At 40.2% G+C, this 20,171-nt stretch overlaps 1 protein-coding gene across 2 annotated transcripts; it reads left to right on the plus strand.

Annotated features, from left to right (window-relative positions):
• LOC129857995 (ubiquitin-conjugating enzyme E2 D2-like) lies at window positions 1–19,977 on the plus strand. 2 transcript variants are annotated; one of them, XM_055926820.1, is made up of 8 exons: window positions 1–345; window positions 11,850–11,913; window positions 11,999–12,030; window positions 12,120–12,197; window positions 12,336–12,441; window positions 12,556–12,649; window positions 12,829–12,878; window positions 19,158–19,977. In XM_055926820.1, the coding sequence occupies exons 1-7, from the start codon at window positions 322–324 to the stop codon at window positions 12,875–12,877; spliced, it is 447 nt and encodes a 148-aa protein (XP_055782795.1). In that variant the 5' UTR covers window positions 1–321; the 3' UTR covers window position 12,878; window positions 19,158–19,977. The 2 variants fall into 2 exon arrangements, with proteins under 2 accessions (XP_055782795.1, XP_055782797.1); XM_055926822.1 differs by lacking the exon at window positions 12,829–12,878 and having other exon boundaries at window positions 2–345.
• The last annotated feature ends 194 nt before the right edge of the window (window positions 19,978–20,171 follow it).

Here is a 20,171-nt window from a genome sequence, read left to right on the forward strand (position 1 = left end):
ATATTGCTCACATCACAGTCGTGACCAGAAGAACGAGCCGAGCTAACGTAATCATTCGGCTGGTCAAGTTTGTAACGGCAACATTATAATATCAGTGCAGTCAAAGGCTGTCGACAAAGGAAAGCCAGAATATCATTCTATATTGATACCCTTGTCTCAACTGTAAAAGTAAAATTGTCAGTTTTTGTAAAGCTAGCTAGGTAACTAACACGTTAGGTAGTTCGCCTTACACTACAGCTAATTGATATATGCTAGTTAGCATCACGTAGCTAGCCTGTGCTCTCCCTCTTCGACAACCGCTCCCTGCTACGCACTGGCAGAATGGCCTTAAAACGAATTCACAAGGTAAATGGATTGTTTGACGCTTTGCCGTAAATACTGCTTAATAAGTTATATCTTCTGTAGCAGGTAGCTAATGTGGTGAAATTGATATGTCGTTTTAGTTAGATAACTACGTTAGTTAATGTCGTTGTACAGTGGGCAGCTGACTATAACGTTAGCTAGCTCGCTGTAACGTTAGCTAGCTCGCTATAACCTTAGCTCGCTATAACGTTAGCTAGCCAAGCGTGCTGCCTTGGCTTTTGGTTAGCCATTTTAGCTAGCAGTAGCAAGGTGTCAGCAGGGCCTAGCTTAGCTAGCTAATGTCAGCTAGTTTTAGCCACTTTAAAGTGAGTGTGACCAAAACATTAGTAAAGAATCTAAGTAGCTAAAATCCAAGCTAAATGACTCGACTAACGTCAGGTTAGTTCGTGTAAAGTTTGTAAACTAGTAACGTTATCCCTTAAACTTCTACTGGAGTTAACAAGATATGGTGAAACCTGATGAGAGAGAGGATAAGGCTGTTGCATACCACTAACGTTACCAGCTCGTGGCATGTTTCGGGTTGGAGTTCCTTGCTGGAAATATAAACCTTGTCATGCAAGTTGGCCGAGTCAAGTGTTATCCTGGTGTGGGTATTTTTTTCTGGCCTCTACTATTTTAAGAAACACGGGCATAAAAATAGACTTAGCTAGCTGCTGTGGTGTTACTACTATGTTAGTCTGGAATTGCTGTGCCCCCCTAAGCCAAGTTCTACATTAAACACCTCTCCTAATCTTGGTTTAGAGGTGTCATTCACTGACACTTGAGTTGAAAATGCAAGAAAATGTAGTTAGTTGAAAGCATACCATATTACTCAGCTTTGAATGTTATAGGGCCATGGCATTAAGTGATAGGTATGCCTATTGTCATTGGCAAACATTCAAACTAAAACACCATGGATGAGGTCACCAACATTACATTGCTGTAGTAGGTGTTAAACCAATGCCTACATCCTTGAAACTTTTTTTTGTTGAGGATGTTTTTATGTAAGGAGTATCTTATAAACGTTCAGTTTGAATAGATGTAAACTAATGTTGGCTTATGCTGCTAGCTGTTCACCTTAAGTGGGACAGGGCCCATGCCTAAAAATAAATTGTTGGTATCCCTGGATGTTGCTTCAAAGCCCTTTGAGTCCTGCCTGAAAATAAAGGGGAACATTGGTTGTTACTGTACAATTAACTTCTACCATAAAGAACCTATTGGAATTAGTTTCAAAGGTACTAGTAGATTAAAAACATGAGCTGGCACACACCCAGAAAAATAAGTTTGTGTGGAGGTGCCGACTAACGGTGAATAACCAATAAGGTACAGTTATGCCGACACGTTGGTAAATACCCATTAAAGTGCTGTGAGTTTATTTATGGAGTGTGCAACTTTATTTTGATAGATTATAGTTTCAAAGATACTGACACAATTGAACTGAATTGAACCCAGCATAGTTTATGAAACCAACAACAAAATGTAGACCTAAACATTAAGTACGATGCATATAACTTTGCTTCTTATCAAAAACCTTTCTAATTTCACTAAGCCCACTCTTTAGGTTTATTCAACCACAGAGAAGGGCTTGAGTGCAGATAGACACATACTGACAGCAATGCTGCTGTTGTCTTTCCCTCCCGTTTGGGCTCCCACAGTATAACACTGGTCAGGCCAATCCTCATTCTGACTCAGGTGTTTGAGTAAGACATTGCCACAATTTGTTAGGCTTTCATCTATCATGCAAAGTTCTGTATTCCCTATCGCTAGATACTAATTACTTGCCTCAACTCACATACGCATCACTCAAGTCTTTACAGTCCTATGTTTATTACTGAGTTATAGCAGGTCTGTATTTACATAATGGTTGAGTGTTGATCTTTCTAACCGGTTAGTTGAACATAGTAGAGGAATCCTAAGCCCATGTCACACAGGCTGTTAGCCTGTTACTGGTTGAGTGACAGCTGTGTATGTTTATACGCTATCTCAGCTTTGCACAGACACCACCTGTGCCTGACGGAAATACAGCCCACAGCTTCCTACCTGTTCAAGGCTTGACTTACACCTCTTTTACTGATCTATTTGATGACAAACATTCTCATCCTCTCCCAATCAGACCCATATGGAATATAGACTGTAATCAACAGGACCCTGAACAGCTTCTACCTCCAAGCCTTAAGACTGCTAAATATTTAGTACAGGTGGCTATTGGTTATCTGCATTGAGTCTTTTTGCACTAACTCTATTGACTCACCGCATATGCTGTCTATCCTGTTGCCTAGTCATTTTATCCCTACCTACAGTGTGTTTGGAAAGTATTCAGACCACTTCCCTTTTTACACATTTTGTTAGATTACAGCCTTATTCTAAAATAGATTAAATAATATATTCAAATCTATCTTCCCCCTAATACCCCATTATGACAAAGCGAAAACGGGTTTGTAGAAATTAGTGATGCACCGATACCCAATATTTTCCTTGCCCCAAAAAAACGATACCGATAACCAATATATATAAAATTAAAAAAAAATCAGCCTTTTAAGCATTCTAGTACAGTTAAATAGTTAAAACACACACATGGACACAGCAGTCTAAGGCACTGCATCTCAGTGCAAGAGGTGTCACTACAGTCCCTGGTTCGAATCCAGACTGTCTCACATCCGGCCGTGATTGTGATTCCCATAGGGCGTTATTGTGATTCCCAGCGTCGTCCGGGTTTGGCCGGGGTAGGCCGTCATTGTAAATAAGAATTTGTTTTTAACTGACTTGACTAGTTAAATAAAGGTTACACACATCACACTGACCAAAGGTTATTGTGTTTGTGTTTATGTATGTCCCCAATACCAGTAAAACATAATCAAAACCAATTTTTTTCACTTACTTGCTGTGCTGTTTCGTTTGTTTGTTCAGTCGTTTCATTCTCAACCAGGATTTCTATGGAATGCTGTTTGGGTCTTTGCTATGGAACGCCGTTTGGGTCTTTTCGTGTCAAAAAATATACTATAACACTATTTGACGTGTCAAATAAGCTTGTTGACCAATCTGGACCTGAATATGACTGCATATGAATATGACTGCACGTCATATAATAATTTAATTTAATTTTTTACGTAGTTACACATTGATTACACTATCACTCATATTTCATGTCACAATGATTCATCGATACGTATGCTATGGTGCTGGTAAAGTTGTCTTGCGCACCTAGAGTGCTGGTCATAAAAAAAGCTAGCTAGCTTATGGATGCAAACAATGTTCTTCCCCAAAAACATAGCAAAACATTGTTTCATTAGCTATAGCTAGCTAGATAACTATATTGCTATGTGTCATCTAAAATAACCGTAATTTATAAGACAGTTCTTATTTGATTAATGGTTGGACCCATCTATGTGAAGCTAGCCACAATAGTGGACTTTGCAGTTAGCCTTCAAAATATAAGTATGACGTAATTCTGCTGTTTGTATTCATTTGCATCACTGTCATTGACATACTTTTATTTTGAAGGCAGACGGCAAATCTCACTATTGTGCCTAATTGTTGTGGCTAGCTTCACAAAACAACCCGGTCCAGTCGAGCATAACTAGCCAGATGAAGCTAGCTGGCTGCTTATAATGTTATCTTTGGGCAACAGGGTTAAGTAGCTGGCTAGCTATTTATTTTCATGAGCTGAAGTTCAATTTCAATAGGCGAACAACAAGTGGCAACCTAGCTAATACTTACTCACAAGGATTCCTAAATCGTTGCTAAGAATAATGGAAATGACTTCAGTTTTTACTGGTCATTGTTTTCAGGCTGGTTGTATTGGTGCTAGCTAGGTACCAAGCTAAAGCTAGCTACCCCAGAAGTTGCGGTCGAACAAATGATGCTGTATTACCAAAGCGCTATTGTAAACACATCGTTCGTGGCCCGTGTTTGCTTGTTTGCAGACTTTTTCGTACAGCTTTGACAGTGCTATTATATATTTTGACACGCAAAATGTAATCAATTTTAGGATAAGGCTGTAACGTAACAAAGTGGAAAGGGTCAAGGGGTCTGACTACTTGCATACTTTACTGTATATGTACATATCTACCTCAATTACATCTGCACATCGACTTGGTACTGGTACCCCGTGTATATAGCCAAGTTATCGTTACTCATTGTGTATTTATTGTTGAAGTGCCCGTAAGTAAATATTTCACTATTAGTTGCATGGTATACCGATACCACGGTAATATCACAGTACCAAAACATCATGATACTTATGATACCAACATTTTAGAGTACCGTTTCATATGATACTACCACGTTTTTCAGCTCTTCTAAAGAACTAGCTGGCACCTATTATAAAAGTTTTATAAAGGCAGTTTTGTTCCTAAATTCAGTTGAATTTAAGCAAAAGCCACTAGTATGCGCCGGTCTAATAATATCCACTTCACTTTAATGTGCAAATCACGTGGCAGCTGTAATCCGCCAGCCGCATCCCCTGCCAACCCTCACTCACCTGCTTCTCTCCATCCGCTCTTCCTGTGCATCTGTTGCGCCATCCGTTTTTAAAATATAGTTTAACCGTGATGGTGAGCAGGGATGCAGACCCTGATGAGTCTTCTGTTATATTTGTACATTTGTGACATTGGAGCAGAGCGAGAGAAGTTGATACATTGTATAATGTAATCGCCTGTTATAACCATGAGCACAGGCCAGTCTGATTACACTGCAAGTGGGGAAATGGAGCACAGTTTTGCGGCTGGCATGCTTGCAGCTTTACAGCAGAGAACGGCTTGTCTCTAGCCTAAATGGTTTTTAAAATTACCCTTATTACAGGTTACCTTTTTTTCTTCCTATTTTGATTTGCGCAGATTTATACTGGTCAAAAATCTAAATGCAACAAGTTCAAAGATTTAACTGAGTTACAGTTCTTATAAGCAAATCAGTCAATGGAAGTAAATAAATTAGACCCAAATCTATGGATTTCACATGACTGGGAATACAGATATGCATCTGTTGGTGAGCCTGATGAACCAAACCACACATTTTTCTGATGATACCAACATATTTCATCACTTGGCTGCAGACAAATTGAATATGATTTTTCCAGGATAACTTTTCATAAATTAGAACTCCAAGGAATCTAGTGGATGTGACTTGTTCCATTTCATTCCCACCAATTGAGATCCTTGCTCAGTATTACAATATTTCATGTTCTTACTAGTGAATACAATAAAGTTGGATTTTTGTTAACGTTTAAAGATAATTTGTTTATCTGGAACCATTCAGAAAATGTGGCCATACCTGAGTTGGCTTCATTAATTAGTAAATCAAAATTCTTGTGTGATGTAAATCTAATTGGTATCATCAGCAAAGAGAATGGGAAGTACGGTAGAAGACACAGCAGCAAGGTCATTGATATAGATTATGAATAACAAAGGTCCAATTATCAAACCCTGTGGGACGCCACAGGATATCTTGGCCCTGGTAGATGCTAATGCCATTTGCCTAAAGAAATTCTCTATCATAAACATAACTATATAATCATGAAAACCGTAATAATGCAATTTAGAAAGTAATAGTTTGTCAACCGTGTCAAACGCTTTGGATAAATCTAAAAAGATGCCAAGAGCGTATTCATTTTTAAGGACTGTAAATATTTTATCCACAAGTTGCAAAAGAGCTTTATCTGTGGAATATTTTTTACGAAAACCATATTGGTGCTCACAGAGAATAGTTGATTTTTAAAAATGTTTCAACATTCTTTTATACACCAATTTTTCTAGGATTTTAGAAAAACATGGTAGTACAGATATTGGGTGACTATTTGTAAAACATCTTTGATCCACAGATTGTAAAGATGGGATAACAATTTTCTAATATTTAGGAACAATACCCGTTTGCGTAGATTTGGTAAAGATATACAGTTGATGTCAGAAGTTTACATACACTTAGGTTGGAGTCATTAACTCGATTTTCAACCACTCCACAAATTTCTTGTTAACAAACTATAGTTTTAGCAAGTCGGTTAGGACATCTACTTTGTGCATGACACAATACATTTTTCCAACAATTGTTTACAGACAGATTATTTAACTTATAATTCACTGTATCACAATTCCAGTGGGTCAGAAGTTTACATAGACTAACTTGACTGTGCCTTTAAACAGCTTGGAAAATTCCAGAAAATGTGATGGCTTTAGAAGCTTGAGATAAACGTACTTTGGTGCGAAAACTGTAAATCAATCCCAGAACAACAGCAAAGGACCTTGTGAAGATGCTGGAGGAAACAGGTACAAAAGTATCTATATCCACAGTAAAACAAGTCCTATATCGACATAACCTGAAAGGCCGCTCAGCAAGGAAGAAGCCACTGCTCTAAAACCGCCATAAAAAAGCCAGACTACGGTTTGTAACTGCACACGGGGAAAAAGATTGTGCTTTTTGGAGAAATGTCCTCTGGTCTGATGCAACAAATATAGAACTGTTTGGCCATAATGACCATTGTTATGTTTGGAGGAAACGGGTACGCTTGCAAGCCGAAGAACACCATCCCAACTGTGAAGCATGGGGGTGGCAGCATCATGTTTTGGAGGTGCTTTGCTGCAGGGGGGACTGGTGCACTTCACAAAATAGATGGCATCATGGGGATGGAACATTATGTGGATATATTGAAGCAACATCTCAAGACATCAGTCAAGAAGTTAAAGCTTGGTCACAAATGGGTCTTCCAAATGGACAATGACCCCAAGCATACTTCCAAAGTTGTGGCAAAACGGCTTAAGGACAACAAAGTCAAGGTATTGGAGTGACCATCACAAAGCCCTGACCTCAATCCTATAGAAAATTTGTCGGCAGAACTAAAAAAGCGTGTGCGAGCAAGGAGGCCTACAAACCTGACCGTTACACCAGCTCTGTCAGGAGGAATGGGCCAAAATTAACCCAACTTATTGTGGGGAGCTTGTGGAAGGCTACCTGAAACGTTTGACCCAAGTTAAACAATTTAAAAGCAATGCTACCAAATACTAATTGAGTGCATGTAAACTTCTGACCCACTGGGAATGTGATGAAATAAATAAAAGCTGAATTAAATCGTTCTCTCTACTATTATTCTGGCATTTCACATTCTTAAAATAAAGTGGTGATCCTAACTGATCTAAGACCGGGAATTTTTACTTGGATTAAAGGTCAGGAATTGTGAGACTGAGTTTAAATGTATTTGGCTAAGGTGTATGTAAACTTCTGCCTTCAACTGTATATATTGTTTTTTAAACCATCTTGCCTATGCCGCTCTATCATTGCTCATCCATATATTTATATGTATATATTCTTATTCCATTCCAAGCTCCTAAAGCCATGACATAATTTTCTGGAATTTTTCAAGCTGTTTAAAGGCACAGTCAACTTAGTGTATGTAAACTTCTGACCCACTGGAATTGTGATACACTGAATTATAAGTGAAATAATCTGTAAACAATTGTTGGAGAAATGACTTGTGTCATATACAAAGTAGATGTCCTAACCGACTTGCCAAAACTAAAGTTTGTTAACAAGAAATTTGTGGAGTGGTTGAAAAACTAGTTTTAAAGACTCCAACCTAAGTGTATGTAAACTTCCGACTTCAACTGTACGTATGAGATGAGTAATGCAAGATATGTAAACATTATTAAAGTGGACAATGATTTCAAGTCTATGTAGGCAGCTCTGTTAGTGACAAGCCACATTTCTTCAGCCTCCTGAAGAAAGTGTGCCTTCACCACACTGTGTGGGTGGACCATTTCAGTTTGTCCGTGATTTGTACACCAAGGAACATACCTTTCAACCTTCTCCACTGCTGTCCCGTCAATGTGGTTAGGGAGGGTCTCCCTCTGCTGTTTCCTGAAGTCCACGATCAGCTCCTTTGTTTTGTTGACGTTGAGTGATAAGGTTCTTTTCCTTGCACCTCTCTCCCAGGGCCCTCACCTCCTCCTTGTAAGCTGTCTCGTCGTTGTTTGTAATCAATCCTACTACTGTTGTGTCGTCTGCAAACTTCCTGATTGAGTTGGAGGCATGCATGGCTACGCAGTCATGGGTGAACATGGAGTACAGGAGGGGGCTGAGGACGCACCCTTGTGGGGCCCCAGTGTTGAGGATCAACGAAGTGGAGATGTTGTTTCCTACCTCCATCACCTGGGGCGGCCCGTCAGGGGTTGAGACCCAGGGCCTCCAGCTTAATGAGCTTGGAGGGTACTATGGTGTTGAATGCTGAGCTGTAGTCAATGAACAGCATTCTTACATAGGTATTCCTCTTGTTCAGATGGGATAGGGCAGTGTGATGGTGATTGCATCATCTTTGGACCTATTGGGGCGGTAACCAAATTGAAGTGGTTCTAGGGCAGGCCTGGGCAATTCCAGTCCTCTGGGGCCTGATTGGTGTCACACTTTTCCCCCATCCCTAGAAAGCTCATCTGATTTTAAACTAATTGCATTTTTAACTGAAGATCATGATTAGTTGATTATTTGTGTTAGGTGTGTTAGGTGTGGCAAGTGTGACACCATTCAGGCCCCAGAGGAATGGAGTTGCCCAGACCTTGTCTAGGATGACCGTTAAGGTGGAGGTGATATGATCCTTGACTAGTCTGTCAAAGCACATCATGATGACAGAGGTTAGTGCTACGGGGTGGTAGTCATTTAATTCAGTTACCTTTTGCTTACTTTGGTACCTTTGCCTTCTTGGCATGTGGGGACAGCAGACTGGGATAGGGAGAGATTGAATATGTCCGTAAACACTCCAGCCAGCTGGTCTGTGCATGCTCAGAGGACGTGGCTAGGGGTGCTGTCTGGGCCAGCAGCCTTGCGAGTGTTAGCGCGTTTAAAAGTCTTACTCACGTCGGCGAAGGAGAGCCCGTAATCCTTGTATTATCCTCAAAGCAGGCAAAGGTGTTTTGTCTGTGACGTGGCTGGTTTTCCTTTTGTAGTCCGTGATTGTCTGTAGACCCGGCCACATGCGTCTCGCGTCGGAGCCGTTGATTTGCGATTCCACTTTGTCTCTATACTGACATTTCACTTGTTTGATTGCCTTGTGGAGGGAAAAACTAGGCTGTTTGTATTCGGCCATATTGCCAGTCACCTTTCCACGGTGCAGTGGTTCGCGCTTTCAGTTTTGTGCGACTGTCACCATCTATCCACGGTTTCTGGTTAGGATAGGTTTTAATAGGCAGTGGGTACAACATCTATACACTTCCTTATAAACTAACTCACCGAATCAGCGTTTACGTCGATATTACTCTCTGAGGATTCCCGGAACATATTCCAGTCTGCGTGTTCAAAACAATCTTGAAGCGTGGATTCCGATTGGTCAGACCACCTTTTGAATAGTTATTAGCACGGGCACATCCAGTTTTGAGTTTCTGCCTATATGAAGGGAGGAGCAAAATGGAGTCTTGGTCAGATATGACGAAGGGAGAGCGGGGGAGGGTCTTGTATGCATTGCAGAAGTTAGATTACCAGTAATCCAGTGTTTTTCTTGCGCGAGTGCTACAGTCAATATGCTGATAGAATTTAGGTAGCCTTATTCTCAAATTTGCCTTGTTAAAATCCCCAGCTACAATAAATGCAGCCTCAGGATATATGATTTGCATAAAGTCCAGTGAAGTTCCTTGAGGGCTGTCGTGGTATCGGCTTGAGGGGGGATCTACACGGCTGTGACAATATCCGAGGAGGATTCTCTTGGGAGATAATACGGTCGGCATTTGATTGAAGAATTCTAGGTCGGGTGAACAAAAGGAATTGAGTTCCTGTATGTTATTACAATTACACCATGAGTCGTTAATCATGAAACATACACCCTGTCCATCTTCTTCCAGGCGATATATTTATTCCTTTCGGCGCGAAACAAAGAATCCAGGTGGCTATATCCCGAGAGAGCCATGTTTCCGTGAAACAGAGTATGTTACAATCCCTGATGTCTCTCTGGAAAGCAACCCTTGGCCTATTTTCGTCTACCTTGTTATCTAGACTGGACATTAGCAAGTAATATACTCGGCAACGGTGGGTGTTGTGCATGCCAACGAAGTCTGACCAGAAGACCACTCCGTCTGCCTCTTCTTCGGCTGCGGCGTTTTGGGTCAGCCTCTGGGATCAGTTCAAATGCCCTGGGTGGTTCGGACAAAGGATCCGCTTGAGGTTAGGTGAAACGCATGAACAAATTACAGTAAATATGTGTATCTGTTAGTGTGAATGCGTGTGTGTCAAATCAGTGTAATATAGCTGAGTGACTTGCCATAGGCCTATGAGATGGGGGGTGAACGACCAGCTGATCATACTTCAGGTATGCGATGTTGCCTTTCTTTTGTTCTTCAATTAGTCGTGGCAGCAGTTCCTTTCTTTTGAGGTGTTCCTTTTCGGAGAAGTTTTCATTAATGAATGAATAATTTTGGTTCCCTTCAGGCACTTGGCTCACCTGAGAATAGATCTATAGATCTGGGCTGTAAGTGCCATTCATATGCGTCCTCCATCTCGATGAGTTTAGGGTCCAGTTTAAGTTCATCTGCTAGGAGTTTCTTGGGCTTGACAGTAGGTCTAGGCAAATTTGATTGGCACAGGAAGAAAGGAAAAGGGTCTGCTACTCATGAGATGTGCTTCAATGTAATCCTAAAATATATTTAAATTATCTTTCTGGTGGTTCTTAAATGTTATATGGTGCCTAACGTTATAAGTTGGGAGCTGTGTGTGTGTGTGTGTTAACTGAGTAAAAGTTTAATGCAGTGTTTTCCCTTACTGCCACAATAACTTGCAGATCATTATACATGTATATTCCTTCCTCCCATTCCTCCAGCCAAATCACAGGTAGGCCTTTGCAAATCAGAAATTCTATGCAGTATTCTATTATACAGTGTGAAGTTAAATTCAGTTTGTTGTATTGAGTAGAATGTGAATTTCAGTGACAGGTTTTTGCGAAGCACATGCGTAGAACATTTAGAAAATGTGAACAAGGGGATGGGGCGAACAGAACTCTAGGCTACTCAGAATTTTTAACCCTGTGGTATTGTGACCACTAGTCTACACCTGTTGTTTACGAAGCACATGACAAATATAATTGTATTTATTGGCCGAAGAAGTTCTTACCTAATTTGGTTTCCTGAAGTGTTTGCTATGGCAGGGCTCATGTTTTCTACCACTGCAATACAAGCAACCTGTTAAGTCACTTCCCACTTTCACTAGGGCCAAGACTAGTCATTGTGCTGTGTCATTATGAAAATTGATTCCTCTTTTCCTCCGTCCCTAATTAACCTTTAGAAATACTTACTGTGCAGTGCTCTTTGCAATGGCAGCAATGTAAATGCCCTTCGAAATACAACTGTGAGGTCTGTGCAGTAGCATTATCATGGAGTTTGCTGTTTCCAGTTGTCCTATAAAATAATCACCAATGCACACGTGTTTGCAACCACAGCCATTATGCTGGATCAACTAAATAGGTGGAGTTGAAGGGATGAGAAACTCAATAACCATGTTGGTAGGGGAACAGTGGGACTGATGGTGTCCTGGTTTGGTCCCTCTTTCAGGAGCTGAACGACCTGGCCAGGGACCCTCCTGCACAGTGTTCCGCCGGCCCTGTTGGAGATGACAGTAAGGCCAAACTAAGCACTTTTATTTGAGCGAACATTCTCAACATTGAAACATGTTTCTAACTATCTACTTTCTGGTTTTGCAGTGTTTCATTGGCAAGCTACAATTATGGGGCCTGTAAGTATAATTTATGAAGTGTTTGCTCATGGAAGTTGCATTCGTTTTGGCTGGTCAGTGTGTCCGTTGACATTTTAGTTTCTTTTCAGAATGACAGTCCATACCAAGGTGGCGTTTTTTTCCTGACCATTCATTTCCCCACAGACTACCCCTTCAAGCCACCTAAGGTAATTATTTCCTCTCCTGTTCCTCTGTTCTATTACAATTAATAGTTTTCTTGATGCATGTAGTCGATTGAGGAGTATGGTTTCCGTTGATCTTATGTAATCATGTGTTTGATTGCTGCTCCAACCTTTTCATTGCAGCTAGCATTCACCACAAGAATTTATCACCCAAATATTAACAGTAACGGCAGCATCTGCCTGGATATTTTGAGATCACAGTGGTCTCCAGCATTAACTATCTCTAAAGGTAGGATGTCCGTTGTTTTTCATGCTTTGTGATACACATTTTTACCTTGTGACTTCATTTCAATTCACATGCCTAAGATCCACTTCTAATACTTATTTTTAATCTCCTTTTCAGTACTTTTGTCCATTTGTTCTCTCTTATGTGACCCCAACCCTGACGACCCGTTAGTGCCAGAAATCGCCCGTATCTACAAAACAGATACTGAAAAGTAAGTATACTGTAGACCCAGCTTTGTTCTACATTTTGTTCATGAACTGCATACTCTAATATTTGTGAAAAATATTATGCTACTTTTTGATCCAAGACTTGAACAAGATAGGTGCTAAATAATAGTTAATTCCTATAATGTCATATCTTTATAATATAGGACTTTTCCTTCCATATCAGGTATAATAGACTAGCGAGAGAATGGACAGACAAGTACGCTATGCTTTAGGGTAAGACTGCCCTGCATTGTGAAGGGAGTGGACCGTGTGTGTGTCTGTGGTGGAGCTTTATGGGTTGTGACCAGGGGAGAAGGACTCCTCTCCCTTCTCATTGAATCCACGAAGTTCAAGGCCGACCGTGGTACTACAGGCATTGTTTGCAGAAATCAAGATCCCCCCATTATAGTGAAGGGAAAAATGGCAATCTTTGTGTAAATAAAAATATAATTTTTGATGACAATCATGGCACCAATAATTACTTTTACTACACCAGGTGTATTTCCTGATTATTTTAAAATCGAACACAGAAGTTATGAGGATCATTTTGTAGCTAATGGCAGCCTGCAGTACCCTGGTCGGCCTTCAATTTGAGATACTCAATGAGAGGGGGCAGCACTGAGCTAGCCTGCAACGTCACTTCCCGGTGTAGCTCAAACTGCATGTTATGTCTACATAAATCTCTGACATGGGACGCCATCTCAACTAACTTATTTGACTTCAAATGCGGGAATGAGTGGTGTCACGCGATCAATAGCTTTGGCCAGACATTTTTTGTGGGTGGGCCTGCAGAAATGTGGGTTGGCCCAAAAAAAACACAACGTCTAAGTTCCTGCAATTCTACACATTTTGTCATTGGGTAGAGAGGAAACTGCTGTTTTTATAGCTAATCTCATGCTATTCTACACGTTTTGCCATGGGGTTGAGATAATTTTGCATTTGAATCTAATTAAAGTATAAGTGTGACTGTGATAAAGGCACTGGATTATGAGCTGTCTTGTTTGCTAATGAACTAAGCAGTGGCATGGTGCATATAGCCATAGAAGCACAGTGGTTTCTGCCTCAATGCAGTCCTATTCTTGGCTTATTTGGGGTGTGGCTTTCAGTTAGATGTCATTCCAGCCCATCTGAATGTCAATCCAGTGCATTGCTTGCTGTGAATTCTATCTGATGGTGTTTGCATGTTTAGGTAAAAAGACAAATGTCCTGTTTGGAACACTAACAAGTAGAGAGCGTTAAAAAATATGTACACAGTACCAGTCAAAAGTTTGGACACACCTACTCATTCAAGTGTTTTTCTTTATTTTTACTATTTTCTATATTGTGGAATAATTGTTTAGACATCAAAACTATGAAACAACACATGGAATCATGTAGTAACCAAAAAAGTGTTAAATATATATTTGATGAGATTCTTCAAAGTAGCCACCCTTGATGACAGCTTTGCACAATCTTGGCATTCTATCAACCAGCTTCATGAGGTAGTCACTTGGAATGCATTTCAATTAACAGGTGTGCCTTGTTAAAAGTTAATTTGTGGAATTTCCTTCCTTAATGCGTTTGAGCCAATCAATTGTGTTGTGACAAGGTAGGGGTGGTATACAGACGATAGCCCTATTTGGTAAAAGACCAAGTCCATATTATGGCAAGAACAGCTCAAATAAGCAAAGAGAAACAACTGTCTGTCCTTTGGTCTGATGAGTCCAAATTTGAGATTTTTGGTTCCAACCGCTGTCTTTGTGTGTGGTTCCCACCATGATGCATAGAGGAGGTGTGGGGGTGCTTTGCTGGTGACACTGTCAGTGATTTATTTAGAATTCATTAAAAAAAAATTCTTTTTTACTCATTTTCCTCCACAATTTCGTGGTGTCCCACTTGTCTCATCGCTGCAACTCCCATATGGTCTTGGGAGAGGCGAAGGTCGAGAGCCATGCGTCCTCCAAAACACAACTGAACCAAACCGCACTGCTTCTTGACACAATGCCTGCTTAATCTGGAAGCCAGCCACCAACGTGTCACAGGAAACACCGTAACACTGGTGACCATGTCAGCATGCATGCACCCGGCCCGCCACAGGAGTCTAGAGTGCGATGGCAAAACCCTCCCCTAACCCGGACGACGCTGGGCCAATTGTGCGCCGCCCCATGGGTCTCCCGGTCGCAGCCGGCTGTGACAGAGCCTTGACTCGAACCAGGATCTTTAGTGGCACAGCTAGCAACTGCGATGCAGTGCCTTGGACCACTGCACCACTCGGGAGGCCCCAAGACACACTTAACCAGCATGGCTACCACAGCATTCTGCAGCAATATGCCATCTCATCTGGTTTGCACTTAGTGGGGCTATCATTTGTTTTTCAACCGGACAATGACCCAAAACACACCTCCAGGCTGTGTAAGGGCTATTTGACCAAGAAGGAGAGTGATGGAGTGCTGGATCAGATGACCTGGCCTCCACAGTCACCCAACCTCAACCCAATTGAGATGGTTTGGGATAACTTGGACTGCAGAGTGAAGGAAAAGAAGCCAACAAGTGCTCAGCAAATGTGGGAACTACTTCAAGACTGTTGGAAAAGCATTCCTCATGAAGCTGGTTGAGATAATGCCAAGAGTGTGCAAAGCAGTCAAGGCAAAGGGTGACTACTTTGAAGAATCTCAAATATATAATATATTTTGATTTAACACTTTTTTTTGTTACTACATGATTCCATATGTTATTTCATAGTTTTGATGTCTTAACTATTATTCTCCAATGTAGAAATAGGAAAAATTAAGAAAAACCCTTGAATGAGTAGGTGTCCAAATTTCTGATTAGTACTGTGTGAGATGTATACCAAACATTAGGAACATCTACCTAATATTGAGTTTGCACCCCCCCCCCCACCTTTTGCTTTCAATTTGTCAGGGCATGGACTCGACAAGGTGTCCAAAGCGTTCCACAGGGATGCTGACCCATGTTGACTCCAATTCTTCCCCCAATGCTTCCCACAGTTGTCAAGTTGGCTGGATGTCCTTTGGGTGGTGGACCATTCTTGATACACACTGGAAACTGTTGTGTGGGAAAACCCAGCAGCGTTGCAGTTATTGACACAAACTTTTGCGCCTGGCACCTACTACCACCCTCTGAATTGCACACACACACAATCCATGTCTCAAGGCTTAAAAATCCTTTAACAAGTCTCCTCCCCTTCATCTATACTGTTTTGAAGTGGCTTTAACAAGTGACATCAATAAGGGATCATAGCTTTCACCTGAATTCACCTGGTCAGTCTGTCATGTAAAGAGCAGGTGTTCTTAATGTTTTGTACACTCAGTGTGTGTGTATATACACTGAACAAAAATATAAACGCAACATGCAAAGATTCCACTAAGTTTTGCTAACCTCTGGATTAAAACCAAATTATGTGTGCTATATTATGTATTGGATCACAAAAAAAATCGCATTTTACATTACCGTGTAGTTTACCAATAAAATGGTCTGACGGGGATGTGGACGTACTCGGTATACAAATCCGAAAAGAAAGAAATGATCTCACTAATAAATGTTTATAGAAAGTTTGCAAAAATAGATAAGATCTTGCTACCATGGAAAGGAAAATACCTGTCTATTTGTGGAAAAATCACCCTGATTAACTCTTTAGTCATATCACACTTTACCTATTTGCTTAAGGTTTTGCCTTCAATTTTATTTGGAATGGCAAGCCAGACAAAATTAAAAAGGCCTATTTATATACTGAATATGAATTGGGAGGGCAGAAATGATTAAATATTAAAGCATTAGACCTCTCACTAAAGGCATCCGTCATACAAAAGTTATACTTAAATCCAAACTTGTTCTCTTGTAAATTGGTAGGAATGTCTCACCCCATGTTCAAGAATGGCCCTTTTCCCTTTATTCAGAATACATTATACAACTGCTCGCTTTCGGGTTATTTGAAAACCAAATAATTTCCAAACTTTCGTTCTTTTTTTCAACAAGCCTTTGAAAGTTGGTTGCAATTTCAGTTTAATCCACCTGAAAAGACAGAACAAATAATACAACAAATATTGTGGTTAAACTCAAATATACTAATTGATAATAAAAAATACTTTTTCAGATTAATTGTTTAAAAAAATGTATACTTTTAGTGAATGATATCATAAATAGGACTGGTGGAGTTGTCACACATGCAGCTAACACAGACATATGGAAATGTCTGCTCTTCCCAAAATTAAAACCAATTTATTGCATCATTACCACAAATGGAAGAGGCAAGTAGAAGGGGGAAAAAGTAAGGAACTTGTCTGTCGACCCTGCATTAAAAGAACATAAATGGTTAAAGAAAAGTGTGATAAATAAAAACATATACCAATTTAAGGACTAAAAGATTGACAGCTGTGCCATTATAAATTGCAAAATAGTTGGAAGAGATTTGATGTACACATTCCATGGCACATGGTTTATGAATTGACACGCAAAACAATGCTGGATTCAAAACTTAGATTTTTTTCAATTTAAATTACTATACAAAATTCTTGCAACCAATAGAATGTTATATATTTGTGGGATACAATCTTCCCAGCTCTGCAGATTTTTCTGTGAGGAGGCAGTCATTAGATCATTTATTTTGATACTGTCCATATGTAGCTCGTTTTTGGTCACAGGTCCAGGAATGGCAACATTTGCCCAGAACTAACGCTGCAGATAGCAACACTGGGTGATTTGAAAAGCTATAGTCGATCAATAATATAATCATTATTTTAGCAAAGAAATGTATCTTTAATTTACTATCTGTAGAAGCTATGAGAATAGAAAGGTTCAGTACTGTTGTGAAGCATCACAGCACAGTTGAAAAATATATGGCAAATAGAAATCCAAAATGGATGGTGTCAAGAGATAGATGGGAGGGGTTGAATGGAGCTGAAGGGTGGGACTAATAACAAGACAACAAATGTAAAACATACGGGGTCTGTAAAATGGATATAGGTTCAGAAATGTTGCGAAATAGCACAGTTACAAATAGAAATCAAACTGGATGGACATCAGAAATAGAGGAAGGACTCAAAACAAACAAAATATAACTATTGTAAAATAAGTATAAACTGAAGGTAGAAGCCTAAGTGTTATTGTTTATTAGTTTACTCCAATTGGGGGAAGGGTGGTAGTGTTTGCGGGGAATAATAAAGGTATATTTAAAAATAAGTATGTATATATGTGTTTATGTATGTGTTAATACATATATATATATCTCAAAAAAAGATATGGGGGATTGGAAATGATGCAGACAATTACATTGATTGAAGCAACAATCTTTCTGCAATATTAAGCTGATCCACCCCTAAGAAAAAAAAAGAAGATTTTACCGAGTTTGGGTTTGTAGAAAAAAATCTAGCAATTGAAATAAATGAATTAGGCCCTAATCTCTAAAATTATGTTTACATCCCTGTTAAGTGAGCATTTTTCTCCTTTGCCAAGATAATCCATCCACCTGACAGGTGTGGCATATCAAGAAGCTGATTAAACAGCATGATCATTACACAGGTGCACCTTATGCTGGGGACAATAAAAGGCCACTCTGAAATGTGCAGTTGTGTCACACAAGACAATGCCACAGATGTCTAAAGTTGGATGGAGCGTGCAATTGGCATGTTGACTGCAGGAATGTCCAACAGAACTGTTGCCAGATAATTGAATGTTAATTTCTCAACCATAAGCTGCCTCAAACGTTGTTTTAGAGAATTTGGCAGTACATCCAACCGGCCTCACAACCAGACCACATGTAAGCGCACCAGCCCAAGACCTCCACATCCGGCTTCTTAACCTGCGGAAGCATCTGAGGATGGGGAGGGGGGTGCTCAGGAGTATTTCTGTCTGTATTAAAGCCCTTGTGGGGAAAAACTAATTCTGATTGGCTGGGCCTCGCTCCCCAGTGGATGGACCTGGCTCCCAAGTGGGTGGGCCTATGCCCCCCCCCAGGCTCACACATGGCTGCGCCATTGCCCAGTCATGTGAATTCCATAGAGAAGCTTTTTGTGCATATGGAAAATTTCTGTCAACTCATGAAAAATGGGACCAACACTTTACATGTTGCGTTTTATTTTTTGTTCAGTGTATATATCTTTTTTTGTTGCTCAATATGATTGGGTGGTCCTGGCTCTTCAGTGGATGGGCCGGGACCACCGCTGCCTAAAACAGTTGATATATACAGTCATTGGTTGTGACAGTGATATTATTGACAGCACTTCAACTAACTCTAGGATGACATATATTTGGCCGCTCTAAATAAATCTGCCTTTGCATCGGTAGATTTTGGCTTGGTACTGACAGTATTTCTGTCTGGGACTGTTTATTGACAATATTGAATGCCATTTTGGTGGGACTATGGGGGGTTTTATGTGTGAACGTCGTGGATCTCAACTTGGGTAGTTGGCAACCTGTTGCTGTGTTGTAATGCATGGCGTTCGTGATCTTTACACCCCTTGTCTATTGTGTATTGATAGTCTATTTTCTTTTTGCTGATTTGTTCTATCTCCACAGGTACAACAGAATAGCCCGGGAATGGACTCAGAAGTATGCCATGTGATAATCTGTCATGGTCGTAACAACTTGCATTATAGATGGAATAAACTTTCAATTGCTGTAATTATTTTGCCCATTCGGCCGCAACCCCTTAACATCAGCCAATAACAGTAATTTTATTTTTCGCCCCCCCACCCCATGAATTTATTTACATGCTCTTAACAAGGAAAAACGTCTCCATGGCCCCCTTCTTTCCAAAAGATGCCAATTGATCAGAACTCTCAATGGAGCATGTATAAAGCCAACCACAGCCACTTTGAAGAGCTCTTGATTTCTCTAAGTTCACACAGAAAGTGCCAACTAAAAGGAATAAGGATTCTCCAAATGCCACAATTTCTGTATTGAGAGGATCAACATGGTGCAATCACATTTTTGTAAGATTTGCCAATAGCGTTAGAGAACTGAGGTCTGTGAATATTATACACTTACTCTTAACTGTTTGAATGGAGAATTGCTGAAGTTAGCTATATCTGCAGTAAATAAGGACAAACATTTTATGCATGTTGATAAGATAAATATTTGGTTTATGTGCTGCTGAGAATGAAAAGAGTTGAGAGCAAACGTGTCCACTTTTTAAAGATTCACCTTTTTTTGTTAATCCTTTTCCTTTTGTCGTTTTTAGAACGGGAGCCATTAGTTAATCCATCATCCACAACACTGTTCTCGCTTTTGCACTGAATACGTTATTCAAAGCTCTCGATGGCTGATCGATCAACTAATAGCTCTGCTATTTAATGGTTACTTTTATTTTTTTTTCTCAATAAAGTTGAACAAATAACCCTCTGGTATTCTGGTGTGTTTTGTAACATAACTACTTTTTAAATGTATGAACATGGAGATGCATTGGGACTGTTGTTGTTAGTCTGTTCTGGTTGCACTACAAGTAGAAAACGATATGCCGCTGAGAACCCCTCAACAACTGTGGGGCTATTTATAGGCCCCCCATGACTAGAACAGCTATGGCCTTTCAGA

This window comes from Salvelinus fontinalis, chromosome 6 (assembly GCF_029448725.1).
Source record: "Salvelinus fontinalis isolate EN_2023a chromosome 6, ASM2944872v1, whole genome shotgun sequence".
NCBI lineage: Eukaryota > Metazoa > Chordata > Actinopteri > Salmoniformes > Salmonidae > Salvelinus > Salvelinus fontinalis.